This window comes from Glycine max, chromosome 15 (assembly GCF_000004515.6).
Source record: "Glycine max cultivar Williams 82 chromosome 15, Glycine_max_v4.0, whole genome shotgun sequence".
Classification (NCBI taxonomy): domain Eukaryota; kingdom Viridiplantae; phylum Streptophyta; class Magnoliopsida; order Fabales; family Fabaceae; genus Glycine; species Glycine max.
Window position 1 is genome coordinate 3,421,546 of NC_038251.2, and position 19,873 is coordinate 3,441,418.

The window sequence follows — 19,873 nt, forward strand, 5'->3', positions numbered from 1 at the left end:
CTGAGCCTTTAAATTCTGCAATTGTCCTTTCCTTGTCAAGTTACTTCCAGCATTTCGATTTCTGTTAAACAATTTTCCTTTCTGCAAATTTCGAACCAGTAAACGTTTGTTGCAATGATGAACATTCAAAGCTTTACATTTAAGCACAAACACACAAATGACATGCTCCTGAGATTCACTAGTTGATCTCGCAAGCAATTAACTTAGACTAGCGGTTGTTTACCAAATTCCAGTGTAAACAATAAGTTACTTCTATTTTAAAGAACTTTTCATGCTTGTCAAGCTTAATTTTTTTTAAAGAGAAGTGAAAAAGAATTAGTCAGGTATTATATGAGTCACAGTACTATAAGTATTTTATTTTCCAAAAAATGATTTAACAATACAGATTTAATTTTTATGTTACAAGGCATGTTGTAAATGACTCAGCATTATTCTAAAAATATACACAAATTTCCACACCGAATCCTTGATGGTCCCAATCCCTAATCCCCTATTGGAAGGCCATGCAGCTTAAGTAGCACCAAATCTAAAAAGAAAATATTGTAGGTCTTCCAAATTACAATGAACATGATTAAACTTTGCACCGCTGAAGCAAGGGATTGAAATATTCCATTAATTGTTCAAAATCGCAAAGAATTCATCATGTATTTCGTGAATGCCCTATAACTTCATCCTCCAATCCTACAGGCCACAAGATAACATGTTAAAAACTAGCCAATAGAATGAAGTATAACGACAACATATACAAACAAAGAGAGAGAGGGAGCTAGGAAGAAATTACCTTTCAAAAAACATTTGCCTGTAGATCCTCTAGCCCAGGATCTATATCTTTGCCTTCTTTTTCTTCTTCAGTTTCTGGTAAGAGAGGAGCATCAAGCTCAGGAGGTTTCTGGTAAGATAAGTAGAAAAATCACAACAAAGTTATACTAGATGTTGAAGATCGAAAACATTGTAGCAATCACGGAAGCTACTGTTACACAAAACTTAGAAGCAATTCTTTAGGTACTTTTGATGTTGTTCTCCAATCAAAATTAAAATTTCATCTCAATAACCATTGTAATAAAAGTTTACATCAAAGATTATAAATTCCTAAGATGAAACTTTTATTTTAATTGGAAAACAGGCAAAACCACCTAAGGAACTATATTTAAGTTTTATCCAAAGTTTAATCACTATGTTACCATGCAACGAACTAGTGCCCAATTGACACCCCGGAAGAAAGGATGACGTTTAATTTCATTTGCTCCTTCGCGTGAACCCAATCTGTCTTTTGGATCTCTCTGCAACAACCAGTAAATTAGCTGCTTTCCCTGGAGACTTACCTGCATCAATTATTGCATATTAAAACATAATGCATATAACTCCAAACTCAAGTATGACTGAATATTTGAATGGGATTTTTTTAAGAATTTGATGTGAGCCTTCTATTATTTTATTTTTCCTTCCTTCAAACCTATGAGGACTTTATTATTTTGTAATTAGCTACATTTGAATATACAGCTTAAATAAATACTTATTTGATAAGCTTTAATTTATCAAATGAAAAATTATTCATTGGCTTAAAAGCTAATATTACTAGACTTCGGACAGTAATGGTTAGTTTGAAGAATTTTTTCTAAAGGTGAATTTCATAACTCAGATCAAAATTGAAAATTAGCTGTAGCAAAGCAACGTCCTGTAAGCAACAAATGTATAATAAGTTAGGAAGGATAGCACTCACCGGTTTACTTTTGGGAAATTTAAGATCCTTGTGAAGAATATTTGCAAATGTTTTTTGTCTTGTCTTCCCCCGAAATGGCGTATACCCATAAAGCATTTCATATATTAGAATACCTAAAAAAAGTCATTGAAGTCAACTGTCAAGCAATGTGATATAATTTTAATTTATTTGAAATCCCTTTGTGTGTAAAAAAGTCCAACAGTCATATGATATTGGTCAATGATTTCAATTAATCACAATATTTTAACAGGAAATTCTACACTCCATATCATTAAATTGGATATGCATGGCCTTGGGGTTAAGAGAAACGCAACAAAGGAAAATGGTTGAGAATAATAAAGAGAATTATAGAATATGCATAAAAACTGATTTAGTTATCTATTGAAACATTAATATCCACTGCACGAATTAAATGTTAATGCATTCAAACTTTCTGTATTGATTTTTTTTAATGTTAGAAATTTATTTTGTTCAAAATTGCCTATATTTTTTTTATAAAAATAAGAATTAAAAATTACCTAGAGCCCACCAATCCACAGCACTTGTGTGACCTGAACCAGTTATAATTTCCTGCATAAAGTTGAACTCAGTTACAACAAAATCTAAGTAAATTTCCAAAGAAGTTCAAATTGCAATAAAACTCTCTGTATGTTGCGTAGCCACCAACATCCCACCCTTAATTACCCTTAACAAATCAAAAGGTCTCTAAAGGAATAACAATAGTTCGTGTCTAATTCGCAATCTCTTAAAACAGTGATTGAACAAACAGAACTTCTTACTCCTATTGGATTCAACTTGATCTTAAGCATTAAACCATTATTGTCTTTTGACATGCACTACACTTAAAATATAACGAATCCATCCATGTTACAAACTTGTCAGTCAAAATTCAAGTTTTACAATTTTGCCAAGTATTTGCACAATAAAACATTTAAAAAATGTGAAGTATTGATTATTGATTATACGGGCAAATGCATTATGTGTATATTAATTGGTACATTCAACACAATAAAATACGTATTTGAACCATGCATATTGAACTGTAGTTTTTTGCTGCTCAATAATAATGTATAGTATGTCCAGGGAATAACAAACCGGAGCAATGTACTCTTCCGTGCCAACAAAAGAATTTGATGCTCTCACTGGTTCTGCCATAAACATTGGAACCTCTTGACTTTTCTGTTTCTTCTTTTTCTTCTTCTTTGAATTGGTAGCTGAAATTATAAGCTACAAAGAGGGAGCAAGACGTAAATAAAACTGTTTTAGTGGCCTGAAGTAAAATTTAATTAAAATAGTATTGCTTCTAATTAAAAACTACACTATCAAGTTATTGTCTCTATAATACCTGTGGCTTGCTAAATGTTAAACATGACAAATCAAAATCTGTTAGAGACACATGCCCGTTGCTCTTGAGTAACACATTTTCTGGCTTCAAATCTCGATATATTATCCCTGTAAACTCTCACCAAACAATGTCATATTAAACTTGGTTCTAAAGCAAGAGTCTTGGTATACATCAGAACTTTTTTACTGGCAAGATTTCTTGCAAGGACAGAAATTTTGTGATGTAAACTGCTAGCACATCAGCATATGAAACTTGATGACTTGAAAGAGAAAAAAAATATTGCAGCATGATAAGTTCATCCCAGAGATTTTGAAATATTTGTCAATAAACATCTCCCAAGTTGCAAGAAGTTTCATGAGTTAAAAGAGAAGGCAACAACAATGTTATCGTGATGCCATATGCATGTATATAAGCCGAGTAAGAGTTTACCTTGACAATGAAGGTACTCCAATGCGATCACTACCTCAGCTGCATAAAATCTATAAATATTAAGAACTTAATGTCAGTAAAAGAATAATAGTGTTATTATTACTGGGGTAGATAACCTTATTTTAACATGCAAAAATCATTTCCAACAAAACTCTTCCATCATTATATCTACTTCATTCCATCCTCTTAAAAGAAACTCTAAACTCTTGATATATATATATATATATAAAGAAATATTAAATTATACTACTATAACTTTTATAATTATTATATTATCTTGTAATTTTTAATTGGATAATATTTTTAAGACTCATTATTAGATTGAAAATTTCTTTCACATAAATCACATATCCAAAATTTTATATTAATCCAAAATCACCTGTTATCTCAATTCATATAAATTAAAATCAATGTAATATAAATATTTTAAAATATAATAAAATAACACAAATAATCTTAATAATATATAAATATAAATTAATGATTAGATAAATAAAAATCACATTCTATATTAAATTATAAAAATGATAAATAATGTAATTTGATCCTTCCTCTAAATCTAAGTTATATATTTATAAATTATGTATATGCATTTGGATAATTTACCTCACGGCATCTTCCTTTAGAACCTTAGTTGGTTGCCGGTCAAGAAGCAGGAATAATTCTCCTCCAGGACAATAATCAGTTATCAAACAAACGTGTGTTTTGGTCTGCAAGTTCCAAATATTTGACAAATTCAGTAAATAGTAAAGCAGCCACGTGAATATCCATGCTACTCTTTAACTTCAGAATTAAATGTAATAGAACAAAGGCATTAATCCAGCTCAAGACATATTGGAACTCTATAATTCCTAAAAATATCCTAACGTTCTTGCCAGTTATTCTAATTGATAAATAATTCATTGTGTTTTCAAACCTGAAAGGAAGCATATAATGCAGGTAGAAAGGGGTGGTCCAACTTGTCAAGAATTTCTCTCTCTGCGCAAGCTCTATGCACCTGTGGAAAGTGTATAAAGCCCATCCTATTACAAAGAGTCGTAAATGCTGCTATAACTTGATTTACACAATTAAAATTAGAATAATAACTTTGTTACTTTAAGGTACTGACAGAAACACGGCTATGTAAATATACTGTTTCAGTGAACTAATATTTTCATGTTGAGAATTGAGAATACATGCAATATGTAAAAAAAAAGTCTTGTAGTTCACAATCACAACCTTGTTACGATTGAGCATAACACCCTTATCCATAGCCTTCATGGCAAAATATTGACCAGTTCCACGTAGCTCCACCAGATGCACGCTGCAAACCAATAATATATGATCATATTCACTGCCACAGAAGCTAGCTTTGGAAAAACAAAGGGACAGAAAGAAACTGTCTATCACCCAAATCAAAAAAAAAAAAAAAATCTAATTAAGATCTTAAAATCTTGAGCTCACTTGAATTTTCAGGTAACTAGAGAGACTAATTCATCTATAAGGTTCTTGTATATGCAGAAATTCCATTAAAGAAAAGCTAGAATTATTTGTAGAAATGACGAAACCTTAAAATAGTATCTCAGTCGTATGTGGCTGTATGCAGCATCATAATCGTATGACTACAATTTGTTCCACACTTGACAATTAATTTAACGTCCATGCTACCAGTGATAGCAATTTTGAAATAGGGAAATGCAATAGAGAAATAGGGGTAAAAAAAACCTGCCAGTATCTCCTGACCCCAATGGTTTAATTGGCCTAAAGTGCTTTAAGCCTATCTGTTCTCCACTTTCTAGGACCTGCAAAACCAAGTTCACGGAACAATTTGTAAAATTAACATAAATTGCATCAGGCATTCATGAAGTGACTAGGAAAATCCAAAATACCCCATGGAATACAGAAGGAACTATAATGGTTTCATGGCATGTTTACCAACTCAATAAAATAATCTCCAATATGACTTATGAGTGAAAATTATGATCACTTCCTACATCCCAGAAATGTAAAGAAACTACAGAAAGACAAAGAACAAATAGATAAGTTAGCACAACTGTCAAATGAGACTTGAAGTATTTACCACATCTATCCATCGTATGTAACTTAAAGTCGAATACAGTGTAAAAGAAATCCAAAAATATTAAGCAGTTAACAAAAATAAGATTTAATGTCATTTTTTATTCATTATGTTTCATAATTATTTTATTTTGATAAATTAAATTTTAAAAAATTCATTTTAATACTTTATGTTTTTGAAATGTATCATTTTAATTTTTTTTAATAATTTTTTGATAAAAATATTAATATTTTGTTAACTTTTAAATTTTAAAGTGATTTAGTATCATTTTTGATTTAGTATATTTCATAATTATTTTACTTTGATATATTCTATGTTTTAAAATTTTTACTAAGAATCATAATAAAACTTTTAAAATTTAATGAATCAAAATAAAATAATTACGAAATATAAGACAAAGTCTAGAAATGACAAGAAATTGAATAAACATGACACATTCTCAAATACGAAAGTAATACCTTTTGGATAGCTTTCCATGCAGGGTCATCCTTCCTATGAGGTTTCGGGTGAACTGCTTTTGAATGATTTGTCCATAAATCATCTGGTTTCTGGAGAGCGCCAAAAGGATGGTCATGTCACAATTGAAATCAAAAGCTCTATAATGACAAAGATAACTAACAGCAGCAGATCGATGTTACCTTGTTAGCATCCGGAAAATCTCTTACCGCCTCATCAACATTTTCTGCCGTTTGTTTGACCTGAGGATGGATTTCAAATGTACTTGTTATAACTCAGGAAATACAAAGCATAATAAACAATTTGAACAAACTTTCCTACTGTTATATGGAGGAAAAAAAAAGAAGCTCATAATAGATGTAAAAAGTTTCAGTCGAAATCATAATCCATCATAGGCTTTAGAGACTTTCAAATTAAATTTAAAGCCTCTTATGAAAAATAATTCTTATCAAAATTTAATGCCTGAATTTGGATATTGATGTTGTTGACGATGATTTGAGATAATGTATGAGTTAATGAAGCATTAGAATAGGGACCAAACCAACTGTTCTCCCTCCTTTGCAGTATCTTCTGCGATGCAGTTGTGAAGAGGCTCTACATGTTGACTACCATCAAGTTGAACACCAATAAAATACTGCACTTCTCCCTGTTAAACCAAGAAGGGAAATAGACAAAAGCTAACATTCATATTCTGTTAATGTTAAAACAGGTAAAAAGAATATGATCAACTATCCAAAATTAAATTTGCAAGTCAAGATTTTAAAAGATGTAACATCTTTAGAGGACTATCATACGCTGTACCTTCTGGTCACGCATAGGTTGCAAATGAAACAGGTTCCAGAACTTCTTTCCTGGGTTGAACAGAGAAATCTTCAATAGCAAGTGGAATAATAATCGCAACATTATTGATCTTCACGTTAAATAGCTATATATCCTTTGTACGCTAAGAAAGATATTCAGGATTCTAGAACAGGAAATTATTGTGAATTGTTTCTTAACGGCTAGTACTAGTTCAAGTAAATGTTATTCATTAAAAACTTGGAGATAACAGTATTTTTTTTCTTCTTTATAATAAACTACATATGTGATATACAAAATAATCCTATAATACTTATAAATTCCAATCTATATGAAATTAGCTTATGAAAGTGGTTTTTCCCAGAAGAAAATCAAAACCCTTACCACTCTTTGTATAATTGATCAGTTGCACGGTAACTTCCGTTTGATTGTCAATTGCCTCTCTAATTTTTCTCACAGTTGCCGGATCAGTTTCAGGTCCTTGCAGAAACCTAAATAGACAAATAGCATATAAGGTAAATACCCTGAATTTGACATTGATTATAGAAACGATATTTTTTATCATTTCCAGGTAAATCAATACTATTAAATTTTCAGAAAGGAATTTAAATTGGAATCACCAGCAGCTTCCATCTAGCATAAGTATACTTGACGTGTAATGTCATTCAATTTAAAGAATACCTGCAGTTCCTTCCCAAGATTTCTTCACGGCTATATTCTGTAAGCTCTAAGAAGCTATCCGATGCAAAGATCTGAAAAAGTAAAAAGCAAGTACAAACTTTACAGTGTTACATGTTCACCTCCAGTACAAGAATCCAACACAGAACAGAATTAGAGAAACACTTTTTCAGTACTGCGGTACAAATGATTCAGAGAGTCTTACTATAGGATTGTCTGGAAGCCTTGGATCAGTAATGACAAAGTTTTTCTCGATACGTTCAAGCGTGGTAGCAAGATCAAGACCTTTTCGCTTTTCCCTCTGCTTTTCTTTGTCATCTAATTCCAAACTATCAGGCCCTTTATCATCCTCACTCTCAGAGCTGACATCCTCAATCAGTTCATTATCCATGCTTTCATCATTGGACTGACTTTTCCTCCTGAATCTGTAGCATAAAAAGATAGCAGCACTGTGAATTGTGTTATAGGATGGATGAAGGTTTTTAAAAAACTGTCAACAACCACAACCATGACAACAATGTCAAGCTTTTGGAGTTTCAGCGACAGCATTGTGACCGCGCTGAGAGTTTTATAAGTTAAAACCTTGGATAGATCATGTATACATAAACTGGAAATAATTAATTATATACTTTTGTTGTGATTATCTCAGATATAGAGAAAGAAACATTAATTAATAAGATAATTAAATAACAAGATATACCCCATGAAAGAACGGCGCTGAGAGTTTTTCTGTTTACTTTCAGGCAGCTCACTGATTCGTTCTATTGAAATTCTATGTCCTCCTTCTGATTTGCGTCCAAATGAAGCTCCACTCTCAGATTTTCTTCTTAATGTTTGTTGTGCTTTCTCTTTGTCTTCCTCTTCTTGTTGTTCTTGTGGTAGTTCTTTTCCTTCCTCAGCAGGTCTAGATCCTGATTTTCTGATGGAGGGACGACTTGCGGATTCACTTAATGCTCGGGGGCGTTTCATGGCCTGCAGCAACTCAGTTACTGAACTTGTAGCCTTCTCTTTCTGCCGTGCTGCAATGCAATGCATGCAGTAGGACTAGCTGTTACGTACGTAAACACTATGAAAATCTATTAATTAACTACTACTGCATGTGCATGGTATATATGGTCAATCACATGGTTGGACTTCCATATAGTCAATTTGATCCATGCTGAATGTTTTCCATTTGGGTTTTTTGTGTATGTGTGTATGCCAATTGAACTGGTCTTTTTCCTTCTTTTTTGAGGGTTTTCACTTGGATTGATATTGGCTTCTCTCAAAGTTTAAAAAACCCAAATGGGTAACAATGTTAAAAAAACCGGAAACTTTAGGATTCAGAGATCATCGTTAACTAGAAAGGGTAACAATGTGATGTATCCTGTCAAAACTTTAGGACTTGCGTTAAACCATCAACAATTTGTTAGGCGCGGCATAATATGACTATATGAGTGTGGTAATGTGACAGTCATATATCTAAAATCTAAATAGACTTGTTCGTTGCACAAACAGTTTCTTTAGAATTTATAAGTCATATGTTTATTCCTCCTAAGGGAAAAGCATCGTGTACCATAATTTACTTCTAAAAGAATAACATAAAACATTCTTAACTTTTTTTTGGAAAAAAAATTAAGTTTAAATTCTTTTAAGTGATTTATAAAATTTTAATGATTTTTCATTTTTTAATATATTACAAGAATTAGTTATATTTTCCTCCTTTATAAGTTTTAAAAAATCATTCTAATTTTTTAATTTATACTTTTTAAATTATATATATTTAAAATATTCATGCAATGTATTTAATACTTGTTGATATATTAAATTGAAAAATGAGGCCATTGGTACTCTAATATACACTCATTTTTTAGTTTGTTTTCCTTTCCACTTATACCATTTTTAAGTTTTCTATAAAAAAAATTAATATATTTATTCACACTCTATTTTTATTTTTTCTAAGTTTACCCTTGATTAGATTTAAATAAAAATAAAATTATCGAACTTTACTTTCCTTATGTATTATATGAAATACTAAGGAATGATAAAAAAAGTGAATACATTTGAATTTTTACTTTCTCAAAATAAATAAATAAAAAGCGATAACAGGGAAGAAGTAATTTGAATGGTGCTTTTTTTTAAATAATGTCCAATAAATAACATATTTAATGAATAAATTATGAAAGATTAAACCTGAGAAAAAAAATTATTTATTAAACCATTAAATTTAACTTTGTTAATAAAATAAAAATATAAACATCATAAAAACCTTCTTTTTAGTTAAGTAATTTAAAATTTAAGAAATATAAACAAAAAGACGAGAAGGGATAATATAGTGATTTTTTCTTTCTTTTTGGTTTATATAATATATAAAAAATTAGGAACTATTTAATTAATTTACAAATTCTAGTTTTAATAGTAACTAATGATAATGTAACATTTTAATAGTTAACTTGTGCATTTGCAAGTTCATAATGTCACTCTATGCGACTTGGAAATAAGATTTTTAGCATTCATACTTGTTTATCTATACTTTCTTATTTAATTGTAGCTTTAACTATTTAAAATATACTTTATTAATTTATTTCTATATTAAATCTAACTTTTTGGTCAGTTGTGCTAAACTATTTGCACATCGGTGGTTACAAAAAAAAATTGCGCATTTAGTTTTTTATTTATAAGCAAATAAAAGTTATAATTCATCACATTGTATATTATGATATGAAATAAAATACTTTGTCTTCCTCTTTTTTATGTTTTTATTTTATTTTTAAGATTACATTTTTTATAAACAAAAACTAGATAGTAAGTTTTGTAATTGAAAATTTGAAATACATTCTTTTATTCATAGCTTACTCTTCCAAAATAAATTTTATTTTTTAAAAATTTTAAATAATGATGCATATATTTTCATCATTTTAAAATACAAATATTTTTACTTATATTTAGATTCAATATAATTGCATAAAGAAATATATTCAATATAATTTCAATCAATTTTTTATTTTATAAAATTTTATTTATATTTTGAATTTATTTCTAAATATTGTGTTTGAATGTAACTATTTTCTACAAATTTCGAATTACATTATCAATTCACTGCTATTGACCTGTGGTTTTCATTACTACTGTTTTTTCATTGTCCTTTCTTCACTTCAAATTTTTATGTATAAAAGAAAGTCATTTGTGTCATTGAATTACTATTTCTTTTCATTGATGTTTCAAGCAAGATTGCTAAGTTTCTAATGCTCACATATTAACTGTATGGTTGTGAGTGTCAGTAATAGATTCAATGGAGTATATCATAAAAAAATGTGAATGATTATTGCAGTGGAACTGAAAATGGAAGATTTATCCAATACCATCATATCGAATCAAGGATTCGGGCAATCCATTGGGACGTAGCATCTTCTCCTTGGACCCCTCCGTATGCTTGCTAACCTCCACTTGCATTCTGCCACAATCACCATGACAAAGAAAAACACGTTGGGTAAGAATCCCGCTATATATTCCACATACAATCAATGCAAAGGCTCCGATCTTTAGCCACATCCAGAAGTGTACAACAACAAAGATAAAAGGAACATGTGCACCCAACAATTTGGTGAATGAACAAAATTATCTTTGTGCTAAAGTTTGAAAATAAAATTAATTTTTAAAAAAATAATTCTTGCTTCCGGTAACTTCTCCGGAAGAAGGTTCTCCCGAATGAATAATTTGTTCAACCAGAAGAACTTTTTCCGATAACTTTATTCTTCCGGAAGAACCTTCTTTCAGATAAGTTATCGAAAGAAGTTCTTCCAGTAGTTTCTTTGGAAGAAGGAATTATTTTTTTTTAAATTAATTTTATTTTCAAACTTTGACACAAGAATAATTTTGCCTATTCACCTAACTGTTGGGTTCATCAGCAATGTTGCTGGGTGCACCTAGCATATCCCAAGATAAAAGTAGGCTATTTTGGCCCAAATCTAAAAAGGGCTTACATTCACAAAATCACACTATAAACAATGATTCTTTCATTTTGCAGGCTTTGAAAGTGAGAGCTTAGTGGATTAATCATGTGTTTAGATATAATTTTTGTAAAATTGATTTTGAATCAATATAATTTTATAAAATTGATTTTAAATAAATATAAATTAGTTGAACACATTTTATCAAAATATGTATTCACATGTGTTTTATCTTTTATTTGAAACACATTTTGTGACTCAATTTTAAGATGATAAAGAATTTACTTTTTATTGCTTCAATAAGACTTGAGTCTAAAATTCAAAATCATGTTTCTAACACATAGCACATCCAATCAACTTATTGATCAATGCAAAAATCATGTTTGACCCCTTCAAGACTCAAGTTTAAAGTTCCAAATGTATATTCAAACATACTCTAAAAAATAACTTTCATAAAATAATACTTTATCAATTTGAGATGTGGAAACTATAATATAGATCATTAGATTATACATCAACAAGGTTAAAAAAAATATACACATGATTTTTTCAAGTGATCATATAATTACCAACTAACTTATAATATTGAATATATATAATTATAACCGTATGGTCTATATTTGTAATTTTTATTTATGATAAATTAAGTAGTATTCTCCCACCTTATATGGTTATTTAATTTTCTATTAATCAACTGTAATTCTTTGCGTATTCTTTATTCACCTTTGTGGCATGCTAGGCTTTTAAAAATCAAACATTCCATGGTTAAAATTTCCTCACATTCATGGCAAGCAGCTTCCCCAACCAAAAAGAAAGAGAAAAAAAAAAAAAAGTTTTTAAACGAATCCAGAGTTGACATATACGGTTAAGCATAGTCCTCCATATATGGCAGTTTCTAAATGCAAAGAAAACGATATATAGAGTGGTCCTTATCAGAGTCGAAGGCGAAATGCATGCAGCTCTCGCGCCCACACGCTCTCTTTTTCTTTTTTCCTTAAAATTTGCAACAGACACCTCGTGTGCCATGAGCAATCTAATGATTGGTCAATTTTGGTCCCAACGAAACCCTTCCACTAAGCTAATTAAAGATGATAATAACAAACCTAACAACACATAATCACACGATGGTAATCCAAAATTAGACATTGATGAATTAAATGAAATGTTAGCTTACCCAATAAATTTGAGCACTTTGCCATCTTCATCCTTGATGGGTGAAATAGTGAGAAGGTTCCAGAAAGGTGTCCCATCCTTCTTGTAATTTAATAGCCTTCCGCAGTAAATTTTCCCACTTTGCAATGCTTCCCTTATCTTTGCTACGTCTTCGGGATCCGTGTCCGCACCCTGTAAAAACCGGCTGGACCCACCCCACCCACAAGTAAAAATCATTATTGCAGTTAGAACTAGGTAACATTTTCTTAGCTATGCTCATAATTTGCTTCATGTTAAAAAAAAAATCATTTGGTTCTCATGTGTCGACTATTTATTTTAATCTTTTCACGAACAATTTTTTTTTAGTTTTTTTCTTTTTATTTTGTAAAGGTTTTGCACATTGTTAGAAAGCTAACAATATGAAATAAAACATTAAAAAAATATAGAGATTAAAACAAAAAAAATCGATACACATACACCGACTAAATAGATTATTAAACTTTTTTAAATGTGTTTTTCATCTCTCAATTTTCATTCAAAAATGGTTTTTAATCCCTATATTATAAAAAAGATAATTTGGTCTTCCTATTTTTGTACAAGAACAAAATTTAGATACTGTTTTCATAGTATTTTATGTCATGATCTCTTATTAAAATTAGTGTTTATCTTAATAATTTATATTAATATTTAATAATAATATTAATTTCTCATATTATTGAAATTAAATACCAATTTTGGTTGAAAAATAAATTAAAAAGACCTAATAAGCTTTTTTTTTAAATTAGTGGATTTTATTTCTCATCCTAAGTTCCAAGAAAAGGAATGAAGTTCATTAATTATAAAAAAAATACGAGAATGAAAATGATTGTTTTTAAATACAAAGTTTCAGACCAATTTTGATTAAAAATTGAGATAACTAAAACATATTTTATCCTTGTTTTTCTCGTTTTGAGTCGATTTTTTAAAAACTCTTCATGCATTCTAAAGAATCAATTTGTTTAAGTACGATTTTTAAGTGTGCATTCCATGCACTCCCAGATATACTGTCTAATTAAAAACCATCTAATGTACTGTATGATATTTTAAGTATTCATCCTTGCAAATTTATGAAAGTTCAAGAAGTGTATGTGAATTAATTAAATTGTAAAGAAAAATTAAGGTGCCTACCAATTTCTCCCAATAACTTCCTTGGACGTATAACCTGTCATTTTAAAGAACCCGGCACTCGCATACAGGATCGGGTAATCGGGTTTGGTAGCATCCGAAACCACGAAAGTCTGTTGAAAAGCCGACAAAGCCCCCATCACATCCTCCGATATTCTCGGAATCCCTCCGCCGCCGCCGGAAGAGTCGCCGGAATTTCTGGCGGAGTTCTGAGAGTTCTTCCTGGACGACGAAGCAACGGCGGCTAGTTTCGCAGCGTTAGGTTCCTCGCCGCCGGAGTTCCTCGCCTCCACGCCCCGCGGCTTGCCGGTTTCGGTGTCGGTCCGGAGCACCAGACCCCACTCCGCCGCCCTCTGCGCCGCCTCTCCTCTTTCTCCGGCAGCCGGAGCCGCCGGATTGATGGCCATCCACGACGTTGCGGCGATTTCATGGCGCGGTTCTTCCGACTCCGTCCACGATTTCCAAAGAGGCTGTGAACGCACGCGCACGTTGGTTGAAGTTGAAGTTGAAGTGTTTGGGTTAAACACTTCGAGTGAGCCACGTGGATCTCTCGGAAATGATGATCTCAGTGATGATGTTTTTTTAGGCGATTTTTCTGACTGCTCCATCGCTACCTACCTTACTTTCTTCCCACTTTGCTCTAATATATGGCAACTCTGATACAAATTAAAATTTGTTCGTTATACTAACATATACTAATAATGATAATGCAGACACAAAATAAATTAATAAATGAATAACGATTCCTTATTTGAATATACTTTTTGTTCTATAGGAAACATTCTTAATTAAGTGCTTTCTAAATCTCAATTGGATTAGGACTTGAAAATATGGTCTCATCTTCTGGGGGCCATGATATAAGGGTAGTGGAGACTTTGGAGAGCGATGGTGTTGTGTACTGTGATACTGTGGGACTGGACTTGTAGCGAAAATAACTTGTGGTGTGGGGTTTGTCTGGTAATTTCAAATTTTCATTTAGCTAGTTTCTGTTCCTTTGGTAGTTGCATCATTGCAAGAAATTTTAATGGCCGCACATTCTTTAGGGTATTTTTGTCAACTGAAAATGAGATCTGATCGAACTATTGGAAGAGGGGGAGCGTCGAATTTTCTATCATTGGGACCTTAGGTTGTTTTCTAATTATGGCAATAATAGCAGTTAACTACTCACTGAATGGGCCCATAGATATTAATCAACACGTAATGGAAATGAAATTAATGAAGCAAATTATCTGGGATGAAAATTAATGAGAGTAGGAATGTGAAAGTTAAGTTGATGCCGCAAAGCAAGCGCATAATTGAAAATTTGTAAGTAATATCACAATTAAATAGTACTAGTACTTTTTGCCTTGTAAGTTTTTAGAATTTGTATTATTGTTATTATTTGCAAAGAGTTTAGTTGGGTATACATAGTTGACAATATGACCGTATAATTAATACAAGATGGAGTACTAGAAAATATATACCTCAAGTTGAGTTGAGTGAATGGTGATTATGGTGGATCAGGAAGATTGAAAGTGTGAGCTGGTTGTGCTGATCGATATGATGGGTTGTTGTGTTGTATTCTGCTTATTCTTCAGACGCATTACACTTGATTGAATGATTGAGAACTTAACTTTTGTAGAAAGAAATGGCAAGAGGACCTAAATCATTGTCAAAAAGGTTTGGCTAATGGCTACATCTTCCTGCACTGTTTTTCACATGGCTTCTCACTTTCATGTTCTGAATCATTAGGATTTAGAACATCCAATATATATTATTACTTTCAGGAACTACTGGTTGCTCTTTTATGCTTTGCTTTCCTATATATAACCCTCTTCCTTCAAACTTCAATGATTTGTTTCTACTCTAGGAGAATCAGGAAGTTGGGTTGGCAAGCATATATATATATATATATATATATATGAAAAAAGCAACAAATTAAGAGCAGAGAAAGAATGAGTAAGTCTCTTCTCCATCTCACTCAGGCACGTTGCTCTTAATTTGCATGCTCTCCCGACCAGTGTGTTCAGAGGGAGAGACTTTTGTGCTTGTGTCTTGCGTTAGTTAAATTATGGCAAAAGATAAAAACAAAAAGAGACAACCTATAAATAAATATCTACGAGTCTCGGATATTTAGAAAATATATACTAACATTTATAAATTATATATATATCTATCTTGCTCAGAACTGGAGCTTGAATTTTAACACCTCCCACCCCACCCACCCAAATGATAGGCACATAAAGTGGACACGTGATGCCATGTTGGTTGATGCTGGACGATGTATGCCTCCACCACAAATTATTATCATCAATAATAAATAAGTGTAATAATAATTTTCCTATAAAGTAGGATGGAAATGGAGATTTGACGTTTCCCTAATTCCTTGTTTGACTGGCCACTCCATAATTAGTGACAGGAAGCGATCGAAGTAGCTCTTGAGTCTTGATTCACCATCAAATTCTTAAAAGGGGAAATTTTTAATTAGTTCCATGTCATAATCATTTCAGGAGTTCAAGAAATTGAAGCACCCATGTCACAGAACAAACTAGTTGTTAATTATATATACTCCGTACTGATATTTTTCTTTTCTTTGTTTATAGAATTTAGAAATCGAAGCTAAAGCTGTCCTTCTAATTTCCAATCCCATTTCACATTTACAATTTTCAGGTTGAAATGTGTTGGTAAATACGGGGTAAAACACCTTAAGGCATTAGGTTGATGTTAGATTTCGTGAGTCTCTTCGAAATAATATGCTCATGTACGTTTGTAATTTCATCTTTTTTAAGTGTGAATATATTTACATAGTTTTTTTAGGTGATATAAAAAAGAGCTAGGCACAAATTTACACAGAATAAATCTGTACTTTTAGGACATTACAAACGAAATATGGCGTTACTTCAAAAATACGACTTTGCGTTGGCAACCCCTATACCATGTTTGGCCAATAAATCAACCACTTGGTTGGCTTCATGTAATACATGTATCCAAATAACACTCCTTAGTTTGATGTTGATAAATATTATGGATCTTTCACACGATATATATGTTTCCCTCGATAATGAAACTAAAAAGGTTTTTGATATAATTACAAGAAGTCCATCCCTAATTTTGTTATGCCTTAATACTCACCATACAAGAGATTTCCTTACATGGGCCCATGCACCACCAATTTTACCATGTCTTAATTAATAATACTCATATAGGAGTTAGTCGCCAAATCGCACAATCCATAATGAAAAATACAATGGACTAAAATATTGGAGAAATCTCTTTATTGATACACTACGAGTAGATACAAATGAATTCAACATCCCATCTAATTCATCAAAATCTCAAGGCTTTAAGTTTTCAGGAGTCTCCCACTTATATTAATGAAGACTTCTTACTTATATTTGCTAAGCTTTTGCTTTTCCTATTTTAGGAGCAAAGTTATTAGTTAGATAGCATTTTTCACTATGAATACCTATGTTACCATTTTCGTTTTTCTTAGTACAAGCAAGGTGAAACGAAGATCAAAATCAAACCATATTGAAAGAAACAAAGAGAAATGAAACACTTTAATTAAGTGGGGGCACAAGAGGCTTAGCTAAGAAAGAAAGATTGAGATGGGGATGTTAGAACGTAGTGGGCACGTGTAGGCCCTTAACCATGTGAGGTGCTACAATCATCTTATCATGTTGGTCGCATTTAGGTGAGTCTGGCAGTGTCATGTACCTCTACTTAGTGTTGTTGCTATACATATTTCCTTTCTAGAGTGAGACCATTGTATTGCTACATTACATAAATAGGTAATTTTGAAACTTGAAGCGGTTCTGTCCTTGGCATCCATCGCTTGCTAGCTTCAGAATAATGGGCTCCCTTTGGGTTAATTATGTCTGTTATATACCATCATCTCACCCTCCGTACTTACTCTTGCTAATTCTTCCTTTCCAGACAAGATCTTTGCATTATCCCTTTTTACGGTAATGGTCCATCACCCTCTGATCAATGCCATCCTTATTGACTCAAAAACAAATTGAAATATTATAACACTTATACACCACCCACCTCGAGCAAATTTAGGTGGGATCTAACAAAACTTACCTATTCTTTTTTGTTTTAGTTATATTATGGAAAAACCTAATAAAATTCGTAACTTTTTTTAAAATTTTGAGCGAGAACAAAATTTGCATACAATAGTTTAGATATTTTTTCTATACTTTTATTAGTATTAGAGAAGATATTTCCGTAGTATCGATTAAAGAAAAGATGATAAAAATTCAATTGAGTAACTTTGTACACATACAAAGAATGCCTATGGAAACATCATTGAGAAAAACAAATGGTATATTTTTTAGTCATGAAGAAAAGGAAAGAGATTAAAAAAATACATTAATTGGAAAATTGTTTCGAAAAATCTCATACTAAATACTAATATTTTTTAGAGTTGGTCTTTAACCAAGTTTTTTTTTTTTACATCTTGTTTTTAACTAAGTTGAATAGTATTGTATGATTCCTATAACAGACATCACACGTTGAAATAAGACTTTTGTTATCGTTTTAGTAGTATATATATCATCCTTGCATTGCATAATAAAGTTAAATTAAAAATAATTACTAATAACTTTTTTATGAGATACAGGGTAACTAGGAGAGATTAAAATCCAGGGGGTAAAGCAACAACTGGTTTGTCAGCTAACAGGTGTAGACTTATAAAATTAGAATTCACTTACAAAATCTGGGACTGAATCTGAGAAGATAGACTGAACTTTGTCAAGTTATCAGCAGCTAGGTTGGCTTTTCTTCTAACACGAGAATGAGATGTCTATTTTCTTCACGAGAGGATAAGCTGAATGCAAAGAGGGACAAGTGTGGAAAATCAAAATGACAAGAACTTGAGAATCTGATTCAGCAATAATATTTCGAAATCAAATAAATAATAATACAATATATGTTAAATTATTTTTTAATGTAATGGGGAAAATATTATTAAAAATGATCCAATAAAACATAAGCATAATAAGAAGATAATTTATCTGTGGACAATATAAAATATCAAGGTGAAGTGTAAGAAAAATAATAATTACTAATACAATTAATAAAAATTTATAACTATTGATTACAATAAAAAAAAACCTATTTTCTTGTTGTATATCTTTATAAGAGATACAGTAAAAGCTAGTTTTAGTAAATAATATTTTTTTGTAAAATAAAAAATTAAAATAACTTTAGAGCTAACAGCTAGAAGGAATCAACCTAACACGGTCTTTGATTTTAATGAAAGGCTCTGTTTGGAGAGAGAGAAAGACACAAGATGCATGTGTACCTCTCTAATAGAAACATCCACCTAAGTTCAAGGTCCATTGTGGAGAATCTTTTCATGTACGGGCTATTTTCTCGGCATGCCACGTAGGTTCGGATTGGGCTTTAATATGGACTGTATGCTCCCAATATATTTTGGCCCTATTCGTTATATTCTCATCTCTCTTATTTCTAAGTTCACATCATAACTTTTTTTTTTAGCTTTTCTTGTAATTATAACAAATAAGTTTCTATTATTGATGAAAATAACAAATAAGTTTCTATTCGTTATATTATTATGTTGAAAATATTATTCAACATAAACTTGTTTCCGTCATTTACATAATAAAATAAATTTGTAACGAAAATAGTTTTCGCAACTCCTTTGTGAAGTTGAACTGATGGATGGAGCGAGGAGGCGCCATTAGAGGAACTCCAGGTGAATGGATCTTTGGATTTTCCCATTTTTATGGCCCTGAAAACTTGCTGTTAGCCGCGGCTATGGCTTTAAGATAGGGATTCTCCAATGCTTGGATGCAGGGTATAAACACATTCAATGATTTTGAGTGAATATGTTTTAATATAAAAGATATTGAATTAAAAGTTTATAATGTAATAACAACTAAAATACGCAATTAAGAACCAAATCTGTAAAATTAAATATAGGAATTTAAATCATAAAAAATATTTTATAAAAACTAAAAACAGAAAATAGGTATATATAAAAACTAAAAATATATTTAAGCAAAAAAAATGATGAATTAAAATTCATTCAACATTGTTTTATTAATTATTTTTTTGTCTTAACTCTCTAATCTATCAAGAAAAAAAGATTCTAGCTAATTAAGAATTCGACTAAGAGATAAGTAAAGTCTCATTGTGTA

The 19,873-nt window shown here is 31.1% G+C and overlaps 1 protein-coding gene across 2 annotated transcripts; it reads right to left on the bottom strand.

Moving 5' to 3' along the window:
• Positions 1-326: 326 nt before the first annotated feature.
• On the bottom strand, positions 327-15,784 carry LOC100776796 (phototropin-1). 2 transcript variants are annotated; one of them, XM_041009842.1, is made up of 24 exons: positions 15,191-15,784; positions 13,731-14,383; positions 12,586-12,768; positions 10,824-10,915; positions 8,183-8,501; positions 7,688-7,907; positions 7,486-7,556; positions 7,189-7,295; positions 6,808-6,857; positions 6,548-6,652; positions 6,189-6,248; positions 6,009-6,098; positions 5,199-5,275; positions 4,713-4,797; positions 4,411-4,491; positions 4,101-4,204; positions 3,495-3,544; positions 3,066-3,172; positions 2,816-2,947; positions 2,239-2,290; positions 1,721-1,833; positions 1,182-1,322; positions 782-889; positions 327-681 (listed from the first exon to the last, which is right to left on the bottom strand). In XM_041009842.1, exons 2-23 carry the CDS (start codon positions 14,333-14,335, stop codon positions 785-787), a joined length of 2,949 nt encoding a protein of 982 aa, XP_040865776.1. In that variant the 5' UTR covers positions 14,336-14,383; positions 15,191-15,784; the 3' UTR covers positions 327-681; positions 782-784. The 2 variants fall into 2 exon arrangements, with proteins under 2 accessions (XP_040865776.1, XP_040865777.1); XM_041009843.1 differs by lacking the exon at positions 15,191-15,784 and adding an exon at positions 14,489-14,630.
• Between the last annotated feature and the right edge of the window lie 4,089 nt (positions 15,785-19,873).

Coding starts and splice junctions, on each gene's coding strand:
- LOC100776796 (XM_041009842.1), bottom strand. CDS start 14,335: ATGGAGCAGTCAGAAAAATCGCCTAAAAAAACATCATCACTGAGATCA. Junction 10,916..12,585: donor AAAGTGCTCAAATTTATTGG/GTAAGCTAACAT, acceptor TGATTGTGGCAG/AATGCAAGTGGAGGTTAGCA. Junction 3,173..3,494: donor GGAGTACCTTCATTGTCAAG/GTAAACTCTTAC, acceptor GAGAGTTTACAG/GGATAATATATCGAGATTTG.